The sequence below is a fragment of the Gopherus evgoodei genome, unplaced genomic scaffold (assembly GCF_007399415.2).
Source record: "Gopherus evgoodei ecotype Sinaloan lineage unplaced genomic scaffold, rGopEvg1_v1.p scaffold_68_arrow_ctg1, whole genome shotgun sequence".
In the NCBI taxonomy this organism is placed as follows: Eukaryota; Metazoa; Chordata; order Testudines; family Testudinidae; genus Gopherus; species Gopherus evgoodei.
The window spans coordinates 64513-92455 of record NW_022060089.1 but is presented as its reverse complement, the minus strand read 5'-3'; the positions used below and the strand labels follow the sequence as shown (position 1 = coordinate 92455).

The window sequence follows — 27943 nt, the reverse complement described above, 5'->3', positions numbered from 1 at the left end:
CCTGCCCAGATATCCCGGTGAGCAGGAACACTGCAGAGTTGGATTTGGTGTCATTGACAGCTGACATAATATACTGGGCAGTCCAAGAAGTTTTGAACTTTCCTTCCTGAAAGGAAAAAGAACAGGAGACTGGATGATATTTAACTAGACATCTTTCTACTCTCAGTGCAAGTCTGGAGACTCCCAGGAGCTCAAGGAAGATTAGCAAAAATATAGTCTTTGATTTACATTGATAGGAAGACAGTCACTGCCCGACTAGATCAGCTCTGTAGTCCATATATCCCAGTATCCAGTGGCAGCTACATATGTTTCAGTGGAAGGTGAAAGAAACCCTGCAATAGGCAACTCTGAGATAACTTTCTCCCAGGGAAAGTTTCCCCAGAAACTCACTACATAGTCATATTTTGTGGTGCAAATCAAAAAGGTTTAGAGTAGAGCCCGTCCAATATTTTTTGAAAAAAAGTCTCACTGGTACGTCTTATAAAAATCCATTCCTCTTTGAATCCTACTCATCTCTTGGCCTCATTGATATCTACTTAAGCACTGTGTGTTTTTACAGTTGTGACCTTCACACAGACTCACTTTCTAGCCCTCCACTGCTGAGCGTGGCCTATTGTATCATGACACGTGTTTCTACACATGGCAAGTGCATGGTGAAAATGGACATTGTATTTCTCTGTCCTGAGTTGAAACTATTTATAAACGTGTTTCATAGACTCATTGTATATTTTCTCCACTCCTGACAGTCTGAATTATGTCACTGCTTCTTGGCAGTATTTTTAGGACCAGGTTCTGAATTCCATGGGGTCTCCTCTGAGATTCTGTGAGGTCTTCTTTTGCACAGCCCCTGGCAGGATCGGGCCAGAGCACACGGCACCTCTAGAAATGTGACTCCTAGACAAATCCTGACTTGGGGCTCTGGAGTTTTAACACTCCGAGTTTGCTTTGCGTGTCAGATTTCTCTGTAAGCTTGACTATCCCAGCCTGGAGCATGGGCAGATGTAGGGGAGGGGCTCTCAAGCAATGTAGTGCTGCCTGCCCTCCAGCTGCATCCCTGAGTCACCCTGATAGCCCAGATGAGTCCTCTGCCGCTGCTCAGAAGATCTGCAAATATAAACAGCTTGCAGCCAATTCCCCTTCACTTCACATTTTAAAGATAGTGAAACCTGCCAGCGTGCCCAATTCCTGCTAGAAAGGGAGCCGCTGACACCAGGGTTCTTCACCCAAAAGGAGAAGGAATCGGCTGCCATGTTGCACAGGCAGCAGGCAGTATCTGTTCAGATAGGAGGCAAGTGTCTTTATGAAGCATGTCTGCACATTTCCCTGGTGTCCACTCAGCCATCAGGGAATCTCTGCTGCTTAGCTTAGTGTGCACCTGCTTTGACTCTCATCATGGCCAATGGTAAAGTGCAGGAGGCCAAATCACAGGGGATGCCTGGAGATGTTACCCAACTGGACTGCAGTGGAAACTCTCCCACAGGCTCTATTTTTGGAGGCCGGGCTTGTCATCACTGCTTGTATGGTTCTGATTATTCACAGGGCTACCTCGTGGGTGGCCGAGTGGTAACAATGATGCTGTCATCGCTGTGATCTTGCTGAAATAAAATAGAATACTACTACTACTACTACTAATAATAATAATAATATAAGACCCGATTTCTTCCTGGCAGCCCCCTTTCCTGCATTACAAACCCAAGGTGCAGGCCTGGAAGGAGAGATTCCACATGGCTTCCTACCTGGGAATTTCCCTCTCATCATTCCAGGAGGGGGGTTCCCTTCCCTTCTCCCCAAGGACTGAAAAGGGGGACCCAGGATCCAGGGATCTCCATAGTTATGCACAGATCTCAGTGATCCACTGGTAGCTAGAACCACCCAACCACAATCCTGGGCCTCCACAACTGCTCTAGGACCCTCTCCAGCTCCCTGCTAACACAGGTTCATCAGAAATTTTCTACTAGGTCCTTTAACAGTAGCCGCTGCCTGCAAGATCGACTGAAGCAGGTGTTGTACAGTGTGGAGGGGACTGCACAGAGATGGGATAACTGGCATCCAGGCAGCTATAGCTGGGGCTCATCATGGCAACTTAGCACTCAGAGAAAAATTAGCTACTTTCTATGAAATCTCATCCTCACCCCCACAAAAATCAATGAAAAGGGAAACATTTTAGTTTGGGTCAATATTTTTCATGGGGGAGAAAACCTCTTTTTTCAGCCCAGCTTTAGCTCCAAGCACGGGCCTCTATCACTCATGTTACAGGACATGCCCCTAGGTGGCAGCACTAGCCCCCATCGGCCTCCCAAACAGAGCAGCCCCTGGGTATCTGCTAGGGTGGGGCTATGGCAGCTGTATAACAGAGGGAGCACTTCATGATCAAGGTTTAGAGACATCTAGAGCCCCTGACTATCTCAGCTAATTTCTATTTACGGAGCTCCAGGAACGTACCTAATTCTTTTCGGATCAGTTATAGTTCTGGCCTTCGCACCGCCTCATGGCAATGAGCTCCACAGGCTGTGCGTTGTGTGGAAAAGTGCTTTCTTTTGTTTGCTTGAAATCTGCAGCCTATTAAATTCATGGGTGACCCTTGGCTCTTGTGAAGGGGTAGATAACACTTCCATGCTTACTTCCACCACATTACCCCTGATTTTGTAGACATCTATCCTATCCCCCCTTTGCCATCTCTTTTCCCAGCTGAACAGTCCTGATCATTTTAATCTCTCTTCTGCTCACTGTTCCATACCTCTACTGTCCTTTTGCTAATTCAAATGAATCTTTTTTGAGATGGAGCAACCAGAACTGCACACAGTATTTAAGGTGTGGGAACATCATGGATTTATATAGATGCAATATATTTGCTGTCTATTTATTTATGCCTTTCTTAATGGTTCCGAACATTCTCTTCATTTTTTGATTGCTGCGGCACATTGAGCAGGAGCTGTCAGAGAACTATCCACAATGACTCCAAGACCTCTCTCTTGAGTGGTAACAGCTAACGCAGAGCCATCATTTTGTATGTTTAGTTGGGATGATGTTTTCCAGTGTGCGTTACTTTGCACTTATCAACACAGTCAAAGCTGATTCCCCACTCTGGCACTTTGAGTGCAGAAGGTAGGGGCCCACAAGGACTCTGAAGAATAATACTGGCCACTTCAGGCTTGTATTAAATTCCCAAGGTTACATAGGCCCCTGGCTTCCCACCACCCAAGTGCAGAACCCCTTTGAGGGCCCAGGTAGACGCACGTAGGAATTCCTTCCTGTGGGGCACCCTCAAGCTCTTTCACCTCCCCTCTGGGGAAGAGCCGAGAAAAGGAAAAGAAAAAGAAATCAGCTGTTTCCACCAGCTGAACCTGGAACCCTTTCTTCCTTTGAGTAGCTAACTGAAAAACACATGCACAGACCTCTTAACCTCCTAAGACACAGGAATCCAATCATGTTCTTAAAAAAGTTAAATTTCATTTAAAAAAAAGAAAGAAAGCACATCTGAATAATCAGGCTGTTGCTAGATATTAAAGGAGCAACTGACAGGGATTGAACACCAAGAATGGGTTTCCTGGGGTCCAGTTTAAGGGTTACAAAAGAAAACAAAGGTACCTATGTTAGCACAGAGGAAACCACAAGCCCAAAATTAAGAGGTAAAATTCATTGTGTCGAGCTAAACATTTTCTGTCCTATATATATATATATCTGTAGTTCCAAATGAGCAATTCTAGGGATAAATGATGAATTTTTATACCTGACCCAAGATTCTTACAGCATATCTGCTGCTCTGTCTCTCCAGCCCGGAGAACAACCACACAGACACATAGAAGAAGGTTTGTTTTGTTTTTTTTTCCCCCAATTTTAAAAGTTTCTAGTGTTCCCATTGGCTCTTTTGGTCAGGTGTCAACTCACTTCCTCTTACCTAAGCATTTCAGTGAGACTTCTTAACCCGTTACAGGTAAGGCAAGTAGAATACCACTACTAAGAAGGATTTCTATAGCTAACTGACTGGCTGGGTGGCCATAAAAGGGTGTTCCCCCCCATACACGCACACACACTTCATTTATCACAAACACTGAATTTCATCTGACATTTTTTTGCCCAGTTGCAAAGTTTTGTGAGATCCCTTTGTAACTCTTTGCAGTCTGCTTTGGACTTCACTATCTTGAGTAATTTTGCATCATCTGCAGATTTTGCGACCTCACTGTACAAGTCGTTTTCCAGATCATTTATGAGTATGTTGAATAGAACTGTTGCCACTACTGACCCCTGGGGGACACCACTATTTACCTCTCTCCCTTCAGAAAATTGACCATTTAGTCCTACCCTTTGTTTCCGATCTTTTAACCAGTTACTGATCCAGGACAGAGCTTTCCTTCTTACCCCATGACTGCTTACTTTTCTTAAGAGCCTTTGGTGATGGAACTTGTCAAAGGCTTTCTGAAATCCACGTACATTATATGCCATGGATCACCTTTGACCACATGTTTGTTCCCCCCTCAAAGTATTGTAATAGAATGTTGAGGCATGATTTCCTTTTGAAAAGCTGTGTCGATTCTACCCCAACAAATCATGTTCATCTATGTGGCTGATAATTCTGCTCTTTACTAGAGTTTGATCCAATTTGCTTGGTGCTGAAGTTAGGCCTGTATTGCCAGTATCACCTCTGGAGCCTATTTAAAAAATCATCATCACACCTGATGTGCACAGGAAGGTCATTTTCCCTAAAGCTTGTTACATCCCCCCCTCTACGAATACATTCTGCACCTCCCAAGGGGGTTCTGACACTCCCTGTTTGAAAATCTCTGGATTAGATAAACTATTCACTCCTTCCGGCTTTTAATTTTATGCTTCTAAGAATCATTGTCTTGGCTGCAATTTGAATAAGTTGCTATTGTTATTATTGGAAGGAATTCAAGGACAGATGCTCATCAAGAAGAATTCTGATTGTCACAGAAAAACAAGGATATATGGTCCCTTTACCCTCCTGTCTCTGGAGGAATCTCAGAATTGTTCCACTCTTTGAACTGGGAACAATAACCCATCTATGCTAAATGCTTCTCACCATGCATGTCTGGCAGCATTCCTCTGTTTCTTCCCTTCTGGTGCTTGTGACAAGCACTATACAGTCACCCCAGCCTTCCTAAAACAAACAGGTTTATTAACCATCAGAAAAAAAGTGTTAGGAAAAGTTGTTAAAAAATAACCATGGGGTTCCTAGCAGTGGCTCTGGATCCCTGAGCAGCCCTTACCATGGCCCAGTTCTGGCTTCTCTCCTGAAGAGAGGTTGGAGTCTCAGGTAAAGAAAAGGAGCAGGAGTGGGGTATTGGGGGATGGGATGGGATGGGGCTGAGAGGGGGACTCAAATAAGAAGAGGAGCATAGTTGGAGGTCACAGACGGAATGGGGCTTCTGCTTGTGTCCCGCTTTTTCCCTTTGAAAAGGTGGTCATTTTACAGTGAACGGGCTGGGCTGGGCTAGGAGCTAGCTGTGCTTCTGTGTGCAAGCTGAGTCCCATTTCTGCCCCTTTGCATTGCTAGGGCAGCACAAACAGAGGGGATAAAGAGGGAATCTGGCCCTGAGTCTCTTACCAGGACTCCTCATTCGAACATAACTTTTGGAATGTATTTATCTTCTCACTACCTCTGTGAGGCAGGGCAGGGCTATTATCCACCTCTACAAACACCATACTGGGTCAGACCAAAGGTCCATCTAGCCCAGTATCCTGCCTTCAAATAGTGACCAGTGCCAGGTTCCCCAGAGGGAATGAACAGAACAGGGAATCATCAAGTGATCCATCCCCTGTCGCTCATGCCCAGCTTCTGACAAACAAAGGCTAAGAATACCATCCCTGTCCATCCTGGCTAATAGCCATTGAGGGACCTATCCTCCATGAATTTATCTAGTTCTTTTTTGGACCCTGTTATAGATTTGGCCTTCACAACATCTTGTGGGTTCCAGGACTAGCTGCTCCAAGAAGCAGTCCTTTACGGTGTCAAGAAACTGTCTCTGCATCCTATCCTGAAATTACATGTACCGAGTCGATATGGGGACAGTAGAAATTCCCCATTATTATTATTGATTTTTTTAATAGCCTCTTTTATCTCCCTGAGCATTTTACAGTCACTATCACCAACCTGAGTACGTGGTCATTAATATATCCCTACTGCTATATTCTTATTATTAGCACACACAATGTCCACCCATAGAGACTCTATTGTACAGTTTGGTTCATTTACGATATTGTTACATTTGATTGTACACTTCCTTTCACATATAGTGCCACTCCCCCACCAGCATGACCTGTTCTCTTCTTTCAATAGATTTTGTACCCTGGTATTACGGTGTCTCATTGATCATCCTTATTCCACCAAGTTTCTGTGATGGCTATTATATCAATAACTTCATTTAATATGAGGCACTCTAGTTCACCCATCTAATTATTTAGTTTTCTACATTACATGATGTAATTGCATGGGACTTTTTTTTTCATTTGACTATTTCTCAACAGATCCTACCTGTATTTTATCATCTTCCATCCTCTCCTCCTTACCAGGACCTAGAGAATCTCCATTAATCAATCCTCCCTAACAGATGTCATTGTCTAAACGACATGCTCCTCAGCACCTGTCAGCTTTCTTCCAGCCATTAGTTTAAAAACTGCTCTACAAGTTACTTAATGTGAAGCACCAGCAATCTGGTTCCATTTTGGCTTAGGTGGAGCCCATCTTTCCTGTATAGGCTCCATCATTCACAAAAGTTTCCCCATTTCCTAATAACACATGTAGCACTGCTCTGCCTCGGTGGCATTACACTCCGATGGGAGTGGACTCATCAGGTGCACATTGCACAGTCATCAATGAGAGAGGAACTACCTAAATGACTGCACCTGGGGCTCTTGCTTTAATCATGTATCTGACACGACTCAGTCACATGCACCTGGCTGAGGGCACAGGGAAAGGGGGGTGACCGTGTCACTTAAATAGCTCCTGTCCACAACTGGTGCAGTCTGGATCATGCAGTATCCAGAGTGCTCAGGAAGGGTGAGGACTGGAACTGCAGAACAGCTCTACAGTTTTTCCCCTGGTTCATAGATGTTTAACTGGAGATGGAACAGTGAAAAGTCAGGTATAATGGGAAACAACATCCACATTCTTTCTCTTTATTGACTCTGTCAAGAGGAAATCTGAGGTCAGAGCAGGCACCAATACAGCTCTTTATAAGCAAACATCACACTGGTCCACTGGCTCTCCATGAACACAGACATATTGTAAAAGCTGCTACCTGCCTTGGTCTCCTTCCCCCACTGTGTTAGGCTCCCTCACCAGCCCCTCTCCCATTCTTCCAGGTCTTATACCATGTCTGAACCTCTCTTTATAGAGTGGAGTTCACTAGATTGTGTCACCTCAGGTGTAAGGTCCTGAATAGAATAGGTGCTCGTGGCCTGTGTTTTTCATCTCTCATGTCACTGGCCCTGGAGCCAAGTGATGGACTGACCCTTCATTTGAAGAATACTCTGATTATCCTCGCATGAAGGTGTTTGTTTTTCATGCTGTACACAATTGGGTTCATAAGTGATGGGACAAACAAACAGAAGTATCCCAGGAGAAGGCTGAGCAATGGAGGAGAGCCCTTCCCAAATCTGTGTATCACACTCAAGCCAATCCGTGGTGTGTAGAAGAGGAGGACAGCACAGAGGTGGGAGACACATGTGTTCAGGGCCTTAAGGCACTCCGCATGGGACATGACTTTCAGCACTGTTTTGAGGATCATAACGTACGAAAGGAAGATGAACAGTGAATCCAACCCCACCACTGTAACTGTAAGAAAGAAGCCATAGATGTAGTTAACTATGATATCTGAACAAGCCATCTTAATAACGTCCTGGTGCAGGCAGTAGCAATGGGAGAGGACATTGGCTCGACAATATTGGAACCGTTTAAGGAGAAAGGGGAGTGGGAATATTAAAGACACCCCTCTTAGCCCAAACACCAGTCCCATCTTTCGAAGTCTTGGCAGGGTTAAGATAGAAGCATATCTCAGTGGGTTACAGATAGCAACAAAGCGATCAAAGGCCATCAACAGGAGTACTGATGATTCAATGAATGAAAGTGAGTGAATGAAGAATAGCTGGGCAAAACAAGCATCCAGACTGATCTCCCTAGAGTTAAACAAAAATATACCCAGTGTTGTAGGCATGGTGGCTATCGACAAGGCAAGGTCTGTGATGGCCAACATGGAAAGAAAAATGTACATGGGCTCATGGAGGCTTGGATCTGTTTTTACAATGAACAAAATGACTGAGTTTCCTACTATTGAAATAACATATATTAAGCAGAAGGTGACAGAGATCCAGAGATGGACGTCTTCCTGCCCAGGTATCCCGGTGAGAAGGAACACTGCAGAGCTGAATTCAGTGTCATTGACAGCTAACATAATGTCCTGAACAGGTCTAAGGAGTTTTGAAATATCCTTCCTGAAAGAAAAAAAATCCCATGAGACTAGATGATATTTAACGAGACATCTTTCTGACCTCAGTGCAAGCCTAGAGACTCCCAGGAGCTTAAGGTAGATAAGCTAAAGCATGGTCTTGGATTTACACCATCGATAGGAACATAGGCATTGCCAGACTAGATCAGACCTGTAGTCCATCTGGCCTCGAATCAAATGCACAGTAGCAGATAGTTCAGAAGAAGGTGAAAGAATCCCTGAAATAGGCAGCTATGAGATAACCTGCTCCCAAGGAAAGTTTCTCCCCGAGGCCCACTAATTAGACGTATATTGTAGTATAAATTAGGAAGGTATAGAGCCCTTCTGAGAGCTTTTTTATTAAGTCTTCACTAGTGTAATTGGATTTTCTGCTTACTTATATAAAGATGCAGTCCCTGTTTGAAACCTGTTAAGCTCTTGGGCCTATTGATATTTATAAGCAAAAGTCAAAATTTAGCCTACAACTAAGATACAAAACACAGAACAAGCAAGAATGCTTTAGTAGAATTTAGTAGCAAGGACATTGACAATTGTAAACAATTGATAAGCTTATATGGTCAATGCCTGCCTAGTAACTCAGCTCCTAGAACAGAACAAACTCTCCCTTCATAGCTCACCGGATATCTGTAAGCACTCATCCCTACCCACCCATCCCGCCTCCTTCTCCCATAAGGTAGTCATAAACTTTTGATGCAATTAGGATAACCTCTTTATGGGCGTACTGTTCCTATTTTTATCTCTGTTCAGGGTTCTCTCTTGATTTGTAATGTTTGTCTCTGTATGTACAAATAAATGCAAATGAATCAATAAGAAAATGTATATAACTGGCCTCTATGGTACCATATTTTTGAAGCTGCTTTTGAGTCTTCCCGGTACTATGAACAAACCTCCTTCAATATTGTCTGTGCTTGCCTGATTCTTGTGGGGGGGGGAGAATATTTTTGCCTAACAATATCTTGTGGTTGGGAGTTCCACAGCCTACTTGAGCACTGTGTGATTTTACAGTTGTGACTCATAGACTAATAGACTCATAGACTTTAAGGTCAGAAGGGACCATTATGATCATCTAGTCTGACCTCCTATGTCTGAGTTACTGAAGTCCTCAAATCGCGGTGTGAAGACCTCAAGCTGCAGAGAATCCTCCAGCAAGTGACCCATGCCCCATGCTGCAGAGGAAGGCTAAAAACGTCCACGGCCTCTGCCAATCTGCCCTGGAGGAAAATTCCTTCCCGACTCCAAACATGGCGATTAGTTAAAACCTGAGCATATGGGCAAGACTCACCAGCCAATACCCAGGAAATAATTCTCTGTAGTAACTCAGATCGCTCCCCATCTAATATCCCATCACAGACCACTAGGCATAGTTACCTGCAGGTAATCAAAGATTAGTTGCCAAAATAATTTCCAAATTAGGCATATTAGGTCTTTCCACTGATGCCCTTTCTTGCCCTCCATTTTGGAGTATGGCCCATTGCACCATGACGTGTATATACATGGCAAGTGCAAAGTGAAAACGGTCAGTGTTATTATGTATCCTACACTGAAGCTGTTTGTTAATGTGTTTCCTTCATGGGCGGAGGGTAAGTAGGCAAGGGAAGGCAGGTTGCTCTTGGTCTGGTACTTTAGCTGTAGGCTGGGTCTACATGGCTGCCCAGCCCCCATGCTTCAGGGCTGGAAAGCCTGGGGCTGCACTGCACACTGTGGGGGGGAGGCTGGGGAAGTTGGGGTGCTTCGCAGCTGGGGGCACTAGTCTGGGACATGGCCTGTTGCTGCATTAGGGGGCTGCCTTGGCTCCATGGAAGGGGTGGGGCCTCATGTGGAAGGGATGGGAATGGGGTTTGCCTGCCACCGATAGGGGTTCACCACTACCCATGGTTTCCTTGTCTAATTTTTATATACACAACTATATTATTTTCTCCATGCCTCAGGTTCTATATTAAGCCACTGTGTCTTTGCAGTAGAAAGATAAATTTTTAGGGCCAGTTTCTTAGTTCAGTAGTAATGACTTCAACTGCATCATTATAGATTTACATGTGTAGATTCGACCATAACCGCACCCGATTAAATTTTTCTACCAAATACTCCCAGTTATACACTCTGACCTAGAGGAATCGCTCCAAGAGAAGCTGAAGTGCTTTGTCTGACCAATGTTGATGGACTCCAGAGAATCTGATCATCCTACAGGCTTCATTTTATCCTCAGAGGATCTGCATCCTTTCCCCATGCAAGGTTCTGTAGATATTTGGCAAGTCACAAGCTAACATAGGCAGATTGGCAGGGGAGGGGTTGGCGTCACAAATGAGTGAATAGAGCAAACACTAGGTTTACTCTGATATCCAGCTGAGGGTGCAAGTTACTTCAGCCATGCTCATGTATGAGATGAAAGATGTAAATAACATACAATCCTTACTACACTCCCCTTTCCTGCACCTTAGCTTTACTCTTTGCTTCTTTGCTGAAACACTGACCGGCAGTTCTATTCTCTTAGGACTTCTTTAAAAGTGTTGCACCTGTATTGCAGAGTGATTGAGTGCACAACCCTGAATATAAGTGTTAGAAACTAGTTTTGGTTGGTTACCAGGAGACAATATCATACAACTGTTCACTGAACAAAGAGTTAATAACACAAACCATTGCAAACAGTATCTGAAGTACTTCTGAAATACTTTCTAATGCTAAAACCATGAATTAGCAAACTTACTACTTTTCCTTCCTGTAGATTTCAACAACTTTGTTGCTGGATTTTGATATACAGGCATGTCATTAATTTTTTATTTGTAATATTTGTATTACAATGAAAACTGTTGGCATGACATTTACACATCTGTTCTTTAGTACACACGTGAAGCCATTCTTTCTCCTCTGATCTTCTTTCAGAGATGATTTCTCAGGATAGAGAAGTGACAGAGGTACACAAAAATGATTAGAGGGCTGGGGCACATGACTTACAAGGAGTGGCTGAGGGAACTGGGGTTATTTAGTTTGCAGAAGAGAAGAGAGAGATAGGATTGAGTAGCAGCCTTGAACTAACTGAAGGGAAGGATTCCAAAGAGGATGGAGCTTGGCTGTTCTCAGTGGTGGCAGATGACAGAACAAGGAGCAATGGTCTCAAGTTGCAGTGAGGGAGGTCTAGGCTGGATATTAGGAAACACTATTACACTAGTAGAGTGGTGAAGCATTGGAATACATTACCTAGGGAGGTGGTGGAATATCCATCCTTAGAGGTTTTTAAAGCCTATCTTGACAAAGCCCTGGCTGAGATGATTTAGTTGGTGTTGGTCCTGGTTTGAGCAAGGGATTGGAATGGATGACATCCTGAGGTCTCTTCCAACCCTATGATTCTGTGATTGTATGATTTTAAATGTAGTATCTATCATCTGGATTTCTTCAGAACCTGAACAGATTGCAGTGTCTCAGCCCTCAATCAGTCGCTAGTCAGCAAAGAAAAGTCTAGTAGCTCCTCTGTCTCTGTGTTAATAGCTGACTGCTTCTCCTCAGATTCTGTGCTGTCAGTCTGCAGCCTGTAACCGGAGTGATAAAAGCCACTGGGATCAGTATGGAAAATATTCATTCCCTGAGCTCTCACTCTCTTGTGTGTAGTAAACCCAGCACCTGTTATTCAGGCATGATGAGGGTTTGCAGGAAGTGGATTTCAAAGTCAAATGCAGGAGTATTCATGGAAATAGAACGTCATTTCACACAGGAAAGTCATCTATTGCACTTCTCTCTCTCTCTCTCTCTCTCTCTCTCTCTCTGTTTTTTTTTCTCTCTCTCTTTGTCTATGTCCTGTATTCATAAAATCCATAGCATCCGGGAATGTCATACTGTGAAACATGTAGCTGAGCTACCATAAGGAATATGTATGTTAAACCCACTTGTTGGGCTGTTTGCTGTAGAGCTACATTGGGTTAACTATTGGGCTGCTGACGTTATGGCTATATTGGCTGCAACCATTGTGGCTCTTCTTAGTTCAATAGCAGGTTGCTGGGAAACAAGCAGGAAGGGAAGCAACAGCTCAGGAAAAGCCATCGCTCGGTAACCACCCCAGGGAGGTTGAGAGAACACACTGGATCTACAAGCTGGGAAGAGCCTATTTCTGGGCTCCAGCCACATCACACAGCTTGATTTGCCAGAGCTGGGAGTCTGTCCAGAGGTGGGTCAGCTGCTGTGAGAAGCTCTTCACACTGACAGGCACAGACACCTCTGGGGATGTCTGAAGGCCTTGCCCTGCCTGGGTCCCTGTCAGAGTGGGAGGGCTTGGGGTTAGAGATGTGTACAGACTGTTGTTTGAAAACCCTTCAGTTCTCCCATGTTACGTTTTATTTCTACTGTTCAGATTAAAGAGTAGTTTGGTTTAAGAAGGCTGACTGGTCACTCATCTCACCACTAGTCACAGGTTCCCAAAGAGAAGAACTGCAGGACTCAGTCTGAGGGTGGGAGGACTGTGAGATTCTACCCCATGAGAGGGAAGGTTACTTTCCCTGACGTCTTGCACTCAGATACTAGGGACGGGTGGGAGATGCAGTTAGTCCTGTAACTTTTAGTGGTATCTACAGAGCAGAGATGCTATAGCCCTCAGCCAGTCAGGGAACAGAAATATCCCCTATCTGACCTGTTATCATAGAGCAGCGCAGCTCTGAATTGCTGCCTTCAAAACAAACCCAAATAATAAAATCTTTGAAAATGCATTTGCTGATTAAATTTCCAGGAGTAAATAAACCTGTGGCAATTTTTGAACTACTAACTGATATTCTATGGGGTCTCCTTTCACTCAGCCCCTGGCAGGATTGGGCCCAGAGCACACTGCACCTCCAGAAATGAGACTCACATAGAAAACCTCATTTGGGATATTGCAGTTTTTTAACACTCCATGCTGGCTTGGGATGTCAGATTTGTGTGCAGCTTCAATAACCCCCTGAGGAGCATGGGCAGGTGTAGTGGAGCGGTTCCCAAGCTTCCCAGTGTTACCAGCCCACTAGCCCTTCAATGAGTCACCCTGACAGCCCAGCTGAGTCCTCCGATGCTGCACCGCCTGTTCCCTTCACTTTGCATTTTTAAGATAGTGAAACTTGCCAACATACCCAGTTCCTGCTAGAAGGGGAGCCACTGACACCAGAAGTCTTCACTCTAAAGGACAAGGTGTCATTGGAGAGGTAGCACAGGCAGTATCTGTTCAGATAGGAAGGAAGCTGCCTTTATGAAGCATGTCTGCACATTCCTTTGGGGGCCACTTGGCCATCAGGGAACCTCAGCTGCTTGGTTTTGTGTGAACCAACATTAACCCCCGTCACTGTCAATTGCAAACTGCAGGCGGCAAAATCACAGGGAATGTGGGGTGATGCTACCCAAGGGGACTGCTGGACCAGCCCTGCTGCAGGCTCTATTCCTAGAATCCGGGCTTGTTGTCACTATTTGTATGGCTCTGATTAGTCACAAAGCTACCTCAGGGCCAGCTGAGTAGTAATGATGATGCTGTCACAGCTGTTATCCATCTGAAAGAAATACTTGTAATAATAATAATTTTAATAATGAATAATAGAGGATCAGATTTTTTTCAGAGGACAAGGAAGACTCTACAATGCTGCATACTTGGAAATTTCCTTGAATCATTCCAGTAGGATATAAAATTCTTCTCTTTTAGGGTGGCTAAGTGCTGGAATAAATTCCCAGGGGGTTATAGAAACTCCATCATTGTAATTTTTAAGAGCAGGTTACAGACACCTGTCAGGAATGGTTTAGAAAATACTTTGATCTTTCATGATCACAAGAGTCTGGACCTGATGACCTCCTGAGTTCTGCAATTGTCCCTGAGGCATAACAGGAGGCCCCAGGATCCAGGGGGACCTGAAGTTATAACAGATTTCAGTGACCACTGGTAGCTGGGCACCCCAATCCTTGTGCTTCCACAACTGCTCTAGGACCCCCTCCAGCTCCCAGCTAGCACAGGTTCATCAGAGAAGTCCTACCAGGACCTGTCATAGTAGTCACTGCTCGCAGTATCTGGTGAAGAGGCTTTGTACAGGGTGGAGGGGGCTGCACAGAAATGGGAAGGCTGGTTAGAGTAGCTGATGGGCACAATACCCCAGCCATAGACTGGGCAGGAGGTATTGATCTTTCTATACCCAGAGTGCAGCCATAGACTCCGTCAGTGCCACCTTCATTATATTATGAGGGAGAGGCAGATGAAAAGCCTCCAGTTTCTCTTGGGGATCCATAATCTCAGTTCTGCAAACAAAGATCATTGCCCATCTATCACACATTGAGTAGAAAGTGACCTATATTCATGATTTTGCATGGTACAGATCTATGTGCAGTACAAGATGGTATAAATCTGGGTTTATACTCCACCAAAGGTGCAGCCTGGGAAACTGGGAAATTGGCTGTTGTCTCCTGTTTATCCTTGAGTGATTTAGGAATAAAACATTCAGGTAGCTTAGTTGATATTCACCCAAGAGTTCTGCCACAACAAAGGCTCTTTAGAAATGTAAGCAGTCATAGGGTAAGAAGGAAGGTTCTCTCCTGGCTCAGTAACTGGTTAAAAAAGAGGAAACAAAGAGTAGGAGTAAATGGTCAGTTTTCAGAAGAGAGGTAACTAATGATGTCCCTCAGGGATCTGTACTGGTACCACTGCGGTTCCACATATTCATAAATGATCAGGCAAAGAGGGTAAACAATGAGGTGGCAAAATTTGCAGACGAGACAAATTATTCAACATACTTAACTCCAAAGTAGACTGTGATGTGTTACAAAGGGATCTCAGAAAACTTGATGACTGGGGGAACGCAATTTTTTTGTTGACAAACGCAAAGTAATGTATATTGAAAAACTATAATTCCAACTATACATACAAAATGATGGTTCCAAATTAGCTGTTACCACTCAAGAAAGAGATCTTAGAGTCATTGTGGATAGTTCTCTGAAAACCTCTGCTCAATGTGCAGAGGCAGTCAAAAGAAGAGCTAACTGAATATTGGGGACCATAGGTGGTGGATATAAAATGCCAGAACAGGCTTTTTCCCCTGGCAGCTTGGGACTTCAGAGCCCTGCCTGGTATGAGCCAAACACGCTAGCCTGCTGCAAACCCAGACCCAGGTCAGTACCACGTCCCCCAACAGCTACAGGCTTACCTGAAAAGAGCTTAAGAAGTGTTCCTGTCTCTAACACTCAGATGACCAACTACCAATGGAGTCCAAAGCCCAGATAAAACCATTTTACCCAATATAAAGCTTATGGAGTGTAAACTCATATTTTTTTTGCCCTCTATAACACTGACAGAGAGATATGCACAGCTATTTGTCTTCCTCCCCCAGATATTAACACATACTCGGGTTAATTAATAAGTAAAAGTGATTTTATTAAATTCAAAAAATAGGATTTAAGGGGTTCCAAGTAGTGACAGACAGAACAAAGTGAATTACCAAGCAAAATAAAATAAAACACGTAAGTCTATGCTTAATACAGTAAGACAGTGATTACAGATGATGTCTCACCCTCAGAGATGTTTCAGTAAACTTCTTTTACAGACTAGCCTCCTTCTAGTCTGGGTCCAGCAATCACTCACACTCCCGTGGTTACTGTCCTTTGTTCCAGCCTCTTTCAGGTAACCTTTGGGGGCTAAGACCAAATGGAGTGGACTTCCAGGGGTTTAAATAGACTTTCTCTTGTGGGTGGAAACCCCTCCCTCCCCCTTGTGTAGAATCCTAGCTACAAGATGGAGTTTTGGAGTCACATGGGCAAGTCACATGTTCATGCATGACTCAGAACTTACAGGTAGTAGCCATTGTTCACATGCTACCTTGAATGTCCTCAGGTAGACTTCTTATGTGGATTGGAGCCTCCAAGATCCATTGTCTGTTAAGTGTTTCTTGATGAGCCACTTGACTTGCAAATTCCTTTCTAAAGAAACTAACCAAATGCCTTACTAAGGCTATTTAAAATCAAGCATGTACACAGCCTACATTCATAACTTTGAATACAACAATGATACGTGCATACATATAGGATGAATATATTAAGTGGATCATAACCTGTACAGAGATATCTTACATGGCATATGTAGCATAAAACATATCCCAGTTATTCCATATATACATTCTTAAGCATATTTCTATAAAGCATTATGGGGTGCAAAGTCACAATTATGTGCCATGTAGGTTCCAGTGTGTCTGAGGAGGCAGTATGTGCTACTCAGCTTCCTGGGGTCATTTGTAATCTCTCTGGACTCAATGGAGATTACTGATGAACCCAGGAAGCTGAGTTGCCCAATCTGACTCTGCTTTGTCGGTGATAAGCCGGCCTCTCCAGACCCTGTGATCACCCAACACAACAGTAGGTGTTGCTACACACTGAACTAAGATACCTGAGTGCTCTCCCTAAGCCACCCGTACACAGGCAGAAGACAACAGTCAATTTCCCAGCTCCCCTGCCGTGTACCCTTGCTGGCGTATAAACCCAGAATTATATTGCCTTGCACTGCACAAGTGTCTGTACACTGGGAAAGATATGCAACAGCCTTTGAACACAGAGCTGAGATTTTCCCCAGACACGTTACTCAAAACACGCTGGTAAAGAAGAGAGATAAAACAAGTTTATTCATGAATTGTACTTCTTTGACTAGTACCCTTGGCCTAGGTGTGGCAGTGAGATCACTAGGAGGGCCTTTCTGTAATACTGGACATTGCACTGAGTTCTATGAATCGTGGGTTCCCCCCCCCACTATCATTGCCTTTAGCTCTACTTTAAAATGTGTATGTATAACTTTGACATTATCCAAAACCTTAATTTGGATACTGGCTTTACATTTTTCCTTATTCTTATGCTTTAGAATGTATGAGTATTGCTTAAATTCTTATTGAGCTTTGACATTTGATTCTGTTTTCCCATGATCCATATGGAGTTTAATTACTGATTGGCAAAGAGTGAACTTCCCCTGGAATATATGTTTTACATCCTCCCCCCTCTAGATTCCTACAGTAAGGAAGAGGTTTTTTTTTTCAATTTACATAACTGACATCTATTAGTTTTCGCAGCATGAGTTTGATGGTGCAATTTTTTCACTTTACTATTTCTGATGATTGACATCTGTATGGAATATACAATTTTTGTTCAACTACAATTGTAAGCATTTTTGGGACACTTGTTCCATGAAATGTGTTCCTTTGTCTGACTTTACCCTACCGGAGAGTTCCCAGCAAAAAAAAGACTTGATAAATTAAGAGTTTTGCTGTAGCCAAAGCAGTGCTTGTTTTTAAAGAGAATGCTTTTATCCATTTAGAGAACAGATTAATAATGACCAAAAGGTATTGGTTTCTTTTTTGAGTTTTTGGGAAAGGTCCCACAAAATCAATTTGTAAAGCTTGCCACGAGCATTCATGCATTTGAGATCTTAAGAGTGCAATTTTTTGTGGGGATAGGGTTGTTTTGTGCACAAACCAAACCATTTTTACAATACTGTTGCACATTTGCTTAAATGCATGGCCACCAAGTCACGGAGGTAGAGCACTGCATGGTTTTATTTACCCCTTGATGTTCTCCTAACAGCAAGGCCAGCGCTTCCATTTAGGCGACCTAGGCGGTCATCTAGGGCACCAGGATTTAGGAGGGCAGAATTTTGCAGCTCTTGGCGGCAATTCGGCAGTGGGGTGGTCTTTTCATTCTCCGGGTTTTCAATGGCAATTCTGCAGCGGGTCCTTCACTTGCTCTGGGACCTGCTGCTGAAGTGCCCCGAAGACCAGGAGCGTGGAAGCACACCTGCCTAGGGCACCAAAAACCCTGGCGCCGCTCCTGCTTAACAGTGTGTTGTGTACTAGGTAAATCATTTTCCTGCATAACTTGGATGGGACTACTCACACTGGAAAATGTTCTCCAAGGTACATCAACATCCCCTTGTTTATATACAACTTTGATTTGTACTTTTGAAATGGTGAATTTTGTGATAACCAACTTCAAGCTTTTGGTTCCTTTTTTGCTTTTGACAAAGATTTGATTATTTTCACTATTTCCTGATCCTTTGCCTGCAATGCTTTTAGATCTGGTTCCCCTGTGCTAAATTGCTCTCTTGTTGCTCCTGTCAGGGTCAAATTTGAATTTTCCTTGGGATCTATTTGCCTGGGTTTCTTCCATAGAATCCTACTAGAGGATTTTTTTTTTTTTGGCTAATAAATCAACTTGATGATTTTCCTGAGCATATGGCCCTATTTTACTACAATCTTGCATCTTCTGAATTATGGGTCGCTGTTCTGGAGTGGATACTTCACAGGCAGTTTGCCAATATTCTCTAAAAGTGATGCATATTTAAGTGGAGCTCCATCTGAGGATGTAAATCCATAAGCATCCCATACTAGTAAAAGCATTTAGTCAGTGAATTACATACCCAAGCTGAATCTGAAAAAAATATCAAAGGATGGCTCTTTGTAGTAATAAAAGCAGCAAAGAGTCCAGTGGCACCCTATAGACTAAAAGACGTATTGGAGGATGAGCTTTCATGGGTTAACACCCACTTCATCGGATGCAGCTCATGGACTCTTTTCTGCTTTTACAGATTCAGACTAACACGGCTACCCCTCTGACACTTTGTAGTAGTAGACAGTTTTTGGCACTGTTCCAATACACATGTTGCTGTAGAAAGTTTCAGATATTGAGCAGAATGTGGAATACATGAGTGTGATATTTCCCACATAAAACCATGCCCATTTTTCTTGGTTTTACATTAGTGAGGGCATTGGTAGAATGGATATTTGATTTTGGAGGGATAACATTGTGACATTGCATCCCATAACACTTTATAGAATTACGCTAGATATGCCATGTAACATATCTCGGCAAAGGTTTTGAGCTACTGAATACATTCATCCTATTTGTATGCATGTATCATTTTTGTATTCAAAGCTATGAATATTGGCTAGGTCCTGGTTTGATTTTAAGTAGCCTCAGTGAAGGATTTGGTCAGCTTCTTGAGAAAAGACCATTCTCAGCAAGTGCCCAGACAAGAAACACTTAAGCTGACAATGGACTTTGATAGACACCGATCCACATCTGAGCTTTCCTGGGAATGGGCTAAAGTGAACCATGGCATAGGCCTGTAAAGAACTGAGTCATGCATGGACACGTGACTTGTCCATGTGACTCCAAACTCCATCTTGTAGCTGTGATGCTGCATAGCAAAACACAGCTGTGCATATCTCTCTATCAGTGTTATAGAGGGCAAATAGCTTATGAATTTACCCTGTATAGACTTTATACCAGATAAAACAGATTTATTTGGGGTTTGGACCCCATTGGGAGCTGTCTATCTGAGTGAAACTTGGATCTGTGTTAGCAGCAGACAAGCAGTCTGGCTCAAGCAAGGCAAGGTACTGAAGTCCTAAGCTGGCAGGGAAAATGGGCTCAGAGGTAGTCTCAACACATCAGCTGGCAGTTCCCAAAGCGGTTTCTGTGATCCAACCCATCATAACCATAAATTCCAAACTCTGCATATAATTTTCCTTGATCATGATAGTTAGATTCATCAACATAAGAGCAATACGTTCTGTGATTTTTAGATGAGATGGCATTAATGTGAACAATTGATTTAATGGTTTCTCTTGATTTATATCTGGACACACATGAGGGTTTCCAGAATATAACAGAGCATGTGGCAATGGAGATTGAATCCGCACTGGGATCACTGTTATTTTTGTCCTGCAATAACAAGGTCCAGTGTGCCAGGTGTGCTTTAGACACTTATTCATCTATGGCTCAGTTAGAAAGGAAAAATTGGAAGGGTGTATGCATAGAATGCAAAAATGTTGGATTTAGGCTAATGAAATGCAAAATGTTTGATTGCCTAGCAGGTGGCTAATAAGTATTTCTCACAAGCGGAGTCATTTTCCTAGAAGCATATGCCAGTAGTCTGTTTTTTTCATGTCTTTTTTAAGAAGCTACTGCTGTATGTGGAGTTGTATTCACAAATCCCTCTAGATTATATGGCTTTCTGGGATCCGGGTGATCAGCACAGGTGCCTGCATTGCTGTTTACTTTAACTTAACAAATGCATTGGTCTGGTCCATCCAGACTCAAGCAACTCCCAGTTTCTTTGCGCAGGGGGTTGGACTAGATACCTCCTGAGGTCCCTTCCAACCCTGATATTCTATGATTCTATGATTCTATGATCTCCCCTCTAGGCAAAACCTTCAAGTTACAAAACCAGGCATAACCTTCCCTCCTCCTACAAAGGAAATCACAAGCCAAAATAAAAGTAAATCAAACACATTTCCTTGCTAAATACTTACTAACTCTATAGAAGTTGGATGGCTTGCTTCTTTGATCTTGCTCTGGCCAAAGTTCCATGGAACAGACAGACAAAAGCCTCTCCCACCCCCAGTTTGAATATATCTTGTCCCCTTAGCGGTCCTTTTTGTCAGGTGCCAGCCAGGTACCTGAGCTTCTTAACCCTTTACAGGTAAAGGAGGAATTAACCCTTTAAAGGGTAAAGAGGGATTTTATGGTACCCTTAGCTGTATGTTTATGACAATCTTCCAATTTGTTTGCCCCTTTCTTGTGGAAGCAGCCTTTGCTGAAACCTGTGTGAGCCTGGGCCCAGTCATCATAGTTCTGAGCAATGGCCATGTCACAGGGCCAAATTGTGAAGCTGATCTTTGTGCTCAGACAGATTTCTCCCAGACAGATATCTACGATGAGGCCCCAATGTCTGTTGCTCCATTGTTTGACAGTTAGACTCCATGACACTCCAAATCTCACCTCAGACACCAGTCCGGTAAATGTGCTGAACTTCCCAGCCATCCCGTGACGCTCCAACCCTCCCTCATAAATCCACAACCTACCCCTCACTGTTACTCCTGAGTACCCCCGTATCTGCCACACACACCAAGGGGCTGGATTCATGGGGCTTCCCAGAATGCAGCTGTCACAAGGGCTCTGGTAGGAAGCCTTTTATAAACAAAGGTCAGAGGTGCTGCTCTGTGGAACCCTGATACAGTCCTGAGCTTAGGATCTCAAAGATTCTGAACATCCTTGAATGTATTTTTTCCTCCTGTCACCGCTGTGAGGCCTCATCTCTGCCTCATCTTTTCACATCAGGCCCTTCCCCCTACTCCACCACTTCCACCAAGACTCCTACTCCCGGCTAGGCAGGATCCAGGTGATGGTAAGAGCTGCCCTGGGAGCCCAGACTGCTATAGGCAGCCTGGACTCTCCACTTTCCCTAGAGAGTGCACCCTGGAGGCTGGGGACACAGGCTGGGGACACATTTTGGGCCCTTCAGCCTAATGCCAAGAAGAGGTGGAGGGTCTGGGGTTCCTTGCAGTGCCTCTGGATCCCTGAGCAGACGTTACCATGGCCCAGATCTGGCTTCTCTCCTGAAGAGAGGATGGAGTCTCAGGTAAAGAGGAGGAGCAGGAGTGGGGTATTGGGGGAAGGGATGAGGCAGAGAGGGGGCCTCAAATGAGAAGAAGAGGAGCATAGATGAGGGTCACAGAGGGGATGGGGATTCTGCTTGTATCCTTCTTTTTCCTTTAAAATGTGGTTACCTTACTGTGAACGGGCTGGGCTGGGTTAGGAGCTAGCTGTGCTTCTGTGAGGCAGCTGAGTCCCATTTCTGTCCCTTTGCATTGCTAGGGCAGCACAAACAGAGGGGACAGGGAGGGAATCTGGCCCGGAGTCTCTTGACAGGACTCCTGTGTTTCTGACGCTCATTCACACATCACTTTTGGAATGTATTTATCTTCTCATCACTTCTTTGAGGTAGGGCAGGGCTATTATCCACCTCTACAGACACCATACTGGGTCAGACCAAAGGTCCATCTAGCCCAGTATCCTGCCTTCAGATAGTGGGCAGTGCCAGGTGCCCCAGAGGGAATGAAAAGAACAGGGAATCATCAAGTGATCCATCCCCTCTCGCTCATTCCCAGCTTCTGGCAAACAAAGGCTGAGAACACCATCCCTGCCCATCCTGGCTAATAGCCATTGAGGGACATGTCCTCCATGAATTTATCTAGTTCTTTTTTGGACCCTGTTATAGACTTGGCCTTCACAACATCTTGTGGGTTCCAGGATTAGCTGCTCCAAGAAGCAGTCATTTAAGGTGTCAAGAGACTTTATCTGTACATCCTGTCCTGAAGTGATATATACTCAATCCATATGGGAATAGTTGAAATCACTTATTTTTATTATTGATTTTTTAAAATTTTAATAAACTTCTGACCTCCATAAATATTTCACAGTCGCTACCACCATCCTGGGTAGGTAGTCTGTAACATATCCCTACTGCTATATTTTTATTATTAGAATATGAAATTTCCACCCATAATAATTCTGAGTTTGGTTCATTTACGATTATTACTTCAATTGCCACTCCCTTACCAGCATGACCTATTGTGTTCTTTCAATATATTTTGCACCCTGTGATTACTGTGTCCCATTGATTATCCTCATTCCACCAAGTTTCTGTGATGCCTATTATATCAATGCCCTCATTTAATATGAGGCACTCTAGTTCATCCATCTAATTATTTAGCTTTCTGCATTACATGATATACATGAATGGGACTTTTTTTTAATTTGATTGTTTCTCAACATATCCTTCCTGTATTTTATCATCTTCCATCCTCTCCTCCTGACTAAGACATAGAGAATCTCCATTAGTCTATCCTCTCTAACGGATGTCGCTCTCCAAACGACATGCTCGTCTGCACCTGTCAGCTTTCCCAAAAACCTTAGATTAAAAACTCCTCTAAGACCTTCTAACTCTTAAGTGCCAGGAATCTGGTTCCATTTCGGCTTAGGTGGAGCCCATCTTTCCTGTATAGGCTCCTCATTCACAAAAGTTTCACCATTTCCTAATAACACATGCAGCACTACTCTGCCTCGGTGCCATTACACTCAGATGGGGGTGGACTCATCAGGTGTGCAGTGCACAGTCATCAATGGAAGAGGAGCTGCCTAAATGACTGAGCCTGGGGCTCCTGCTTTAATCATGTCTCTGACACGACTCAGTCACATGCCCCTGGCTGAGGGCACAGGGAAAGGGGGGTGACTGTGTCACTTAAGTAGCTCCTGAGCACAGCTGGTGCAGTCCCATGTATCACGCAGTACCCAGAGTGCTCAGGAAGGGTGAGGACTGGAACTGCAGAACAGCTCTCAGCTATTTCCCTGGCTCATGGATGTTTAACCAGAGACTGAAAGGTGACAGGTCAGATATAATGGGAAACAACATCCACATTCCTTCTCTTTATTGACTCTATCAAGAGGAATTCTGAGGTTGCAGCAGGCACCAATACAGCTCTTTATAAGCAATCATCACACTGGTCCACTGGCTCTCCATGAACACAGACATATTGTAAAAGCTGCTACCTGCCTTGGTCTCCTTCCCCAATGTGCTAGCCTCCCTCACCAGCCCCTTTCCCATTCTTCCAGGCCTTATACCATGTCTGAACCTCTCTTTATAGAGTGGAGTTCACTAGATCTCATCATCTCGGATGTAACGTCCTGAATAGAATAGGTGGTCGTGGCCCATGTTTTTCATCTCCCATGTCACTGGAGCTGGAGCTAAGTGATGAAATGACCCTTCACTTGATGAACAGCCTGATTATCCTCGCAGAAAGGTGTTGGCTTTTCACACTATACACAATTGGGTTCATAAGTGGTGGGACAAACAGAGAGATGTAGCCCAGGAACAGATTGAGCAATGGAGGAGAGCTCTTCCAATATCCGTGTATCAGACCCAAGCCAATCCGTGGTGTGTAGAAGAGGAGGACAGCACAGAAGTGGGAGACACATGTGTTCAGGGCCTTAAGGCACTCCGCATGGGACGTGACTTTCAGTACTGTTTTGAGGATCATCACGTATGAAAGGAAGATGAACAGTGAATCCAACCCCACCACGGTGACTGTAAGAAAGAAGCCAAAGATGTAGTTGACTGTGATGTCGGCACAAGCCATCTTAATAACATCCTGGTGCAGGCAGTAGCAATGGGAGAGGACATTGGCTCGACAATATTGGAACCGTTTAAGGAGAAAGGGGAGTGGGAATATTAAAGACACCCCTCTTAGCACAAATACCAGTCCCATCTTTCCAATTCTTGGCAGGGTTAAGATAGAAGCATATCTCAGTGGGTTACAGATAGCAACAAATCGATCAAAGGCCATCAGCAGGAGTACCGATGATTCAGTGAATGAAAGTGAGTGAATGAAGAACAGCTGGGCAAAACAAGCATCCAGACTGATCTCCCTAGAGTTAAATAAGAATATACCCAGTGTTGTAGGCATGGTGGCTATCGACAAGGCAAGGTCTGTGATGGCCAACATGGAAAGGAAAATGTACATGGGCTCATGGAGGCTCGGATCTGTTTTTACAATGAACAAAATGATTGAATTTCCTGCTATCGAAATAACATACATTAAGCAGAAGGGGACAGAGATCCAGAGATGAATGTCTTCCTTCCCAGGTATCCCTGTGAGAAGAAAAACTGCAGAGTTGAATTTGGTGTCATTGACAGCTGACATAATGTACTGGGCAGGTCCGAGGAGTTTTGAAATATCCCTCCTGAAAGTAAAAAAAAATAAACCATGAGACTAGATGATATTTAATGAGACAACTTTCTGATCTCAGTACGAGAGACTCCTAGGAACTCAAGGAAGATAAGCTAAAGCATGGTCTTGGATATGCACCATCGATAGAAACATAGGTAGTGCCAGACTAGATCAGACCTGTAGTCCATCGAGCCTCATATCCTATGCCCAGTACCAGATGGTTCAGAAGAAGGTGAAAAAAGTCCTGAAATAGGCAGCTATGAGATAACCTGCTCCCAAGGAAAATTTTTCCCCAAGACCCACTAATTACACATATTTTGTAGTATAAATTAGGAAAGTTTAGAGCTTTCTAAGAGCTTTTCTGTTAAGACCTCACTACTGTAATTGGATTTTCTGCTTACTCATATAATCATCCAGTCCCTGTTTGAAACCTGTTAAGCTCTTGGGCCCACTGATATCTTGTGGTTGGAAATTCGGCAGCCTACTTGAGTGCTGTGCAATTTTACAGTTGTGACCTTTCCACTGACAACCTTTCTGGCCCTCCATTTTCAAGTGTGGCCCATTGTACCCATGATGTGTGTAAACACATGGCTAGTGCATAGTGAAAACGGTCATTGTATTTATCTGTCCTGCATTGAAGCCATTTGTTAATGTTTTCTTCACAGGCGGAGGGTAAGGACGGCAAGGGAAGGCAGGCTTCTCTTTGTCTAATGCTGGTGCTGGCAGCTTGGTCCACATGGCTGCCTGGCCCCCGTGCTCCAGGTCCGGAAAGACTGGGGCTGGGCCACATCCTGGGAGCGGGGAGGCTTGGGAACTTGGGATGCTGTGGGCCTGGGGCACTGGTCTGGGGCAAGGCCTCTTGCTGTGATGCAGGGCTGGCTTGGCTGCATGGGGGGTTGGGGGTCATGGAAGGGGTGGGGCCTTGGTTGGAAGGGGCAGGACTTGGGGTTTGCCTGCCCAGGTGGGGATTCACCACCACCCATGGTTTCCTTGCCTAATTTTTATATATATTATTTTCTCTACTCCTCAGGTTCTATGCTATGGAACTGTCTTTTTGCAGTACAGGGAGAAATTGTTAGGCCCAGTTTCTTAATTCAGTAATAATGACTTCAACTGCATCACTCCAGATAAACATGTATAAATTCGACCAGAACCAGGCCCTATTACATTTCTCTACCAAATACTCCGAGTGATCCACTCTGACCTAGAGGAATCCGTCCAAGAGAAGCTGAAGTTCTTTGCCTGGCCAATGTTGACTGACTCCAGGGAATTCAGTCATCCTACAGGTCTCATTTTATCCTCACAGAATCTGCATCTTCTCCCCATGCAAGTGTCTGTCCTCTGGATTTCTTCAGAACTTGAAAAGATCCCAGCGTCTCAGCCCTCCTTCAGTCACTTGTCAGCAAAGAAAAGTCTAGTAGCTCCTCTGTCCCTGGGTTAATAGCTGACTGGTTCTCCTCAGGTTCTGTTCTGTCAATCTGTAGCCTGTATCTGGAGTGATAACAGACATTGGGGTCACTATAGAAAATATTCCCTGAGCTCTCACTCACTAGTACATACCCCAGATGTGTTATTCAGGCATGGTGAGGGTTTGCAGGAAGTGGAATTCAAAGATAAATGAATGAGTATTCATGGAAAAGGAACTTCATTTCCTACAGGAAAATAATCCATTGCGCTCTCTCTCTCTCTCTCTCTTTTTCTCTCTCCCCTGTATTCATAAAATCCATAGCACCCGGGAATGGCATACTGTCAGACATGTAACTGAGCTGCCACAATGAAGGGACATGTTAAACCCACTTCATGGGATGTTTGCTGTAGAGCTATAGTGGGTTAATTATTGGGATGTTGATGTTATGGCTATATTGTGAGAAACCAGTACGGTTCATAGCAGGCTGCTAGAAAACAAGCAGGAAGGGAAGGAACAGCTCAAGAAAACCTATCGCTCAGTCAGCACTTCAGGGAGGTCGAAAGACAGAACTGGAGCTACAAGCTTGGAAGAGCCTATTTCTGGGCTCCAGCCACATTGCACAGCTTGTTTTACCACATCTTGGAGTCTGTCCAGAGGTGGGTCAGCTGCTGTGAGTAGCTCTTCACACTGACAGGCACAGACACCTCTGGGGATGTCTGAAGGCCTTGCCCCTCCTGTCAGAGTGGGAGGGCTTGGGGTCAGAGACGTGTACAGACTGTTGTTTGAAAACCCTTCAATTCTCCCATGTTACGCTTTATTCCCACTGTTCAGCTTAAAGAGTAGTTTGGTTTAAGAAGAATGGCTGGTCACACATCTCACCACTAGTCACTCACAGGTTCCCAAAGGGAAGAACCACAGGACGGAAACTGAGTGTAGGAGGATTGTGAGATTCTACTCCATGAGAGGGAAGGCTACTTTCCCTGACATCTGGCACTCGGAGATCAGAAAGGGGGATGAGATGCAGTTAGTCCTGTAACTTTTAGTGGTATCTACAGAGCAGAGATGCTAGAGCCCTGAGCCATTCAGGAAACAGAAATATCCCCTGTCTGACCTGTTACCAAAGAGCAATGCAGCTCTGAATAGCTGCGTTCATAACTGACCCACCCAAATAATAAAACCTTTGAAAATACATTTGCTGATTAAATTTCCAGGAGCAAATAAATCATTAACTGATATTCCAAATAAACCATTAACTGTGGTCTCCTGTCATTCAACCTCTGGCAGGATCGGGCCCCGAGCACACTGCACCTCCAGAAATGGGACCCACTCAGAAAGCCTCATTCAGGAAATTGCAGTTTTTTAGCACTTCAAGCTGGCTTGGGATGTCAGATTTGTGTGCAGCTTCACTAACCCCCTGAGGAGCATGGGCAGGTGTAGGGGAGGGGTTCCCCTAGCTCCCCAGTGCTACCAGCCCTTCACTGAGTCACCCCGACAGCCCAGCTCAGTCCTCTGCCGCTGCACAGAACATCTGCAAGTGGAAACAG

General features: G+C 44.2%; 2 protein-coding genes and 1 long non-coding RNA gene across 3 annotated transcripts; 1 reads left to right on the top strand and 2 right to left on the bottom strand.

The window, feature by feature from the left end:
* Positions 1-7475: 7475 nt before the first annotated feature.
* Positions 7476-8411, bottom strand: LOC115643731 (olfactory receptor 51G2-like). The gene has a single exon (XM_030547728.1). It carries the CDS (start codon positions 8409-8411, stop codon positions 7476-7478), a length of 936 nt encoding a protein of 311 aa, XP_030403588.1.
* Positions 8412-9604: 1193 nt separating this feature from the next.
* LOC115643726 lies at positions 9605-20919 on the top strand. The gene is made up of 3 exons (XR_003998361.1): positions 9605-9614; positions 11418-11419; positions 20827-20919. It is a non-coding gene; the product is annotated as an uncharacterized LOC115643726 (long non-coding RNA).
* A 3109-nt stretch (positions 20920-24028) lies between these two features.
* LOC115643725 (olfactory receptor 51G2-like) lies at positions 24029-24964 on the bottom strand. Its single transcript, XM_030547723.1, has one exon. It carries the CDS (start codon positions 24962-24964, stop codon positions 24029-24031), a length of 936 nt encoding a protein of 311 aa, XP_030403583.1.
* Between the last annotated feature and the right edge of the window lie 2979 nt (positions 24965-27943).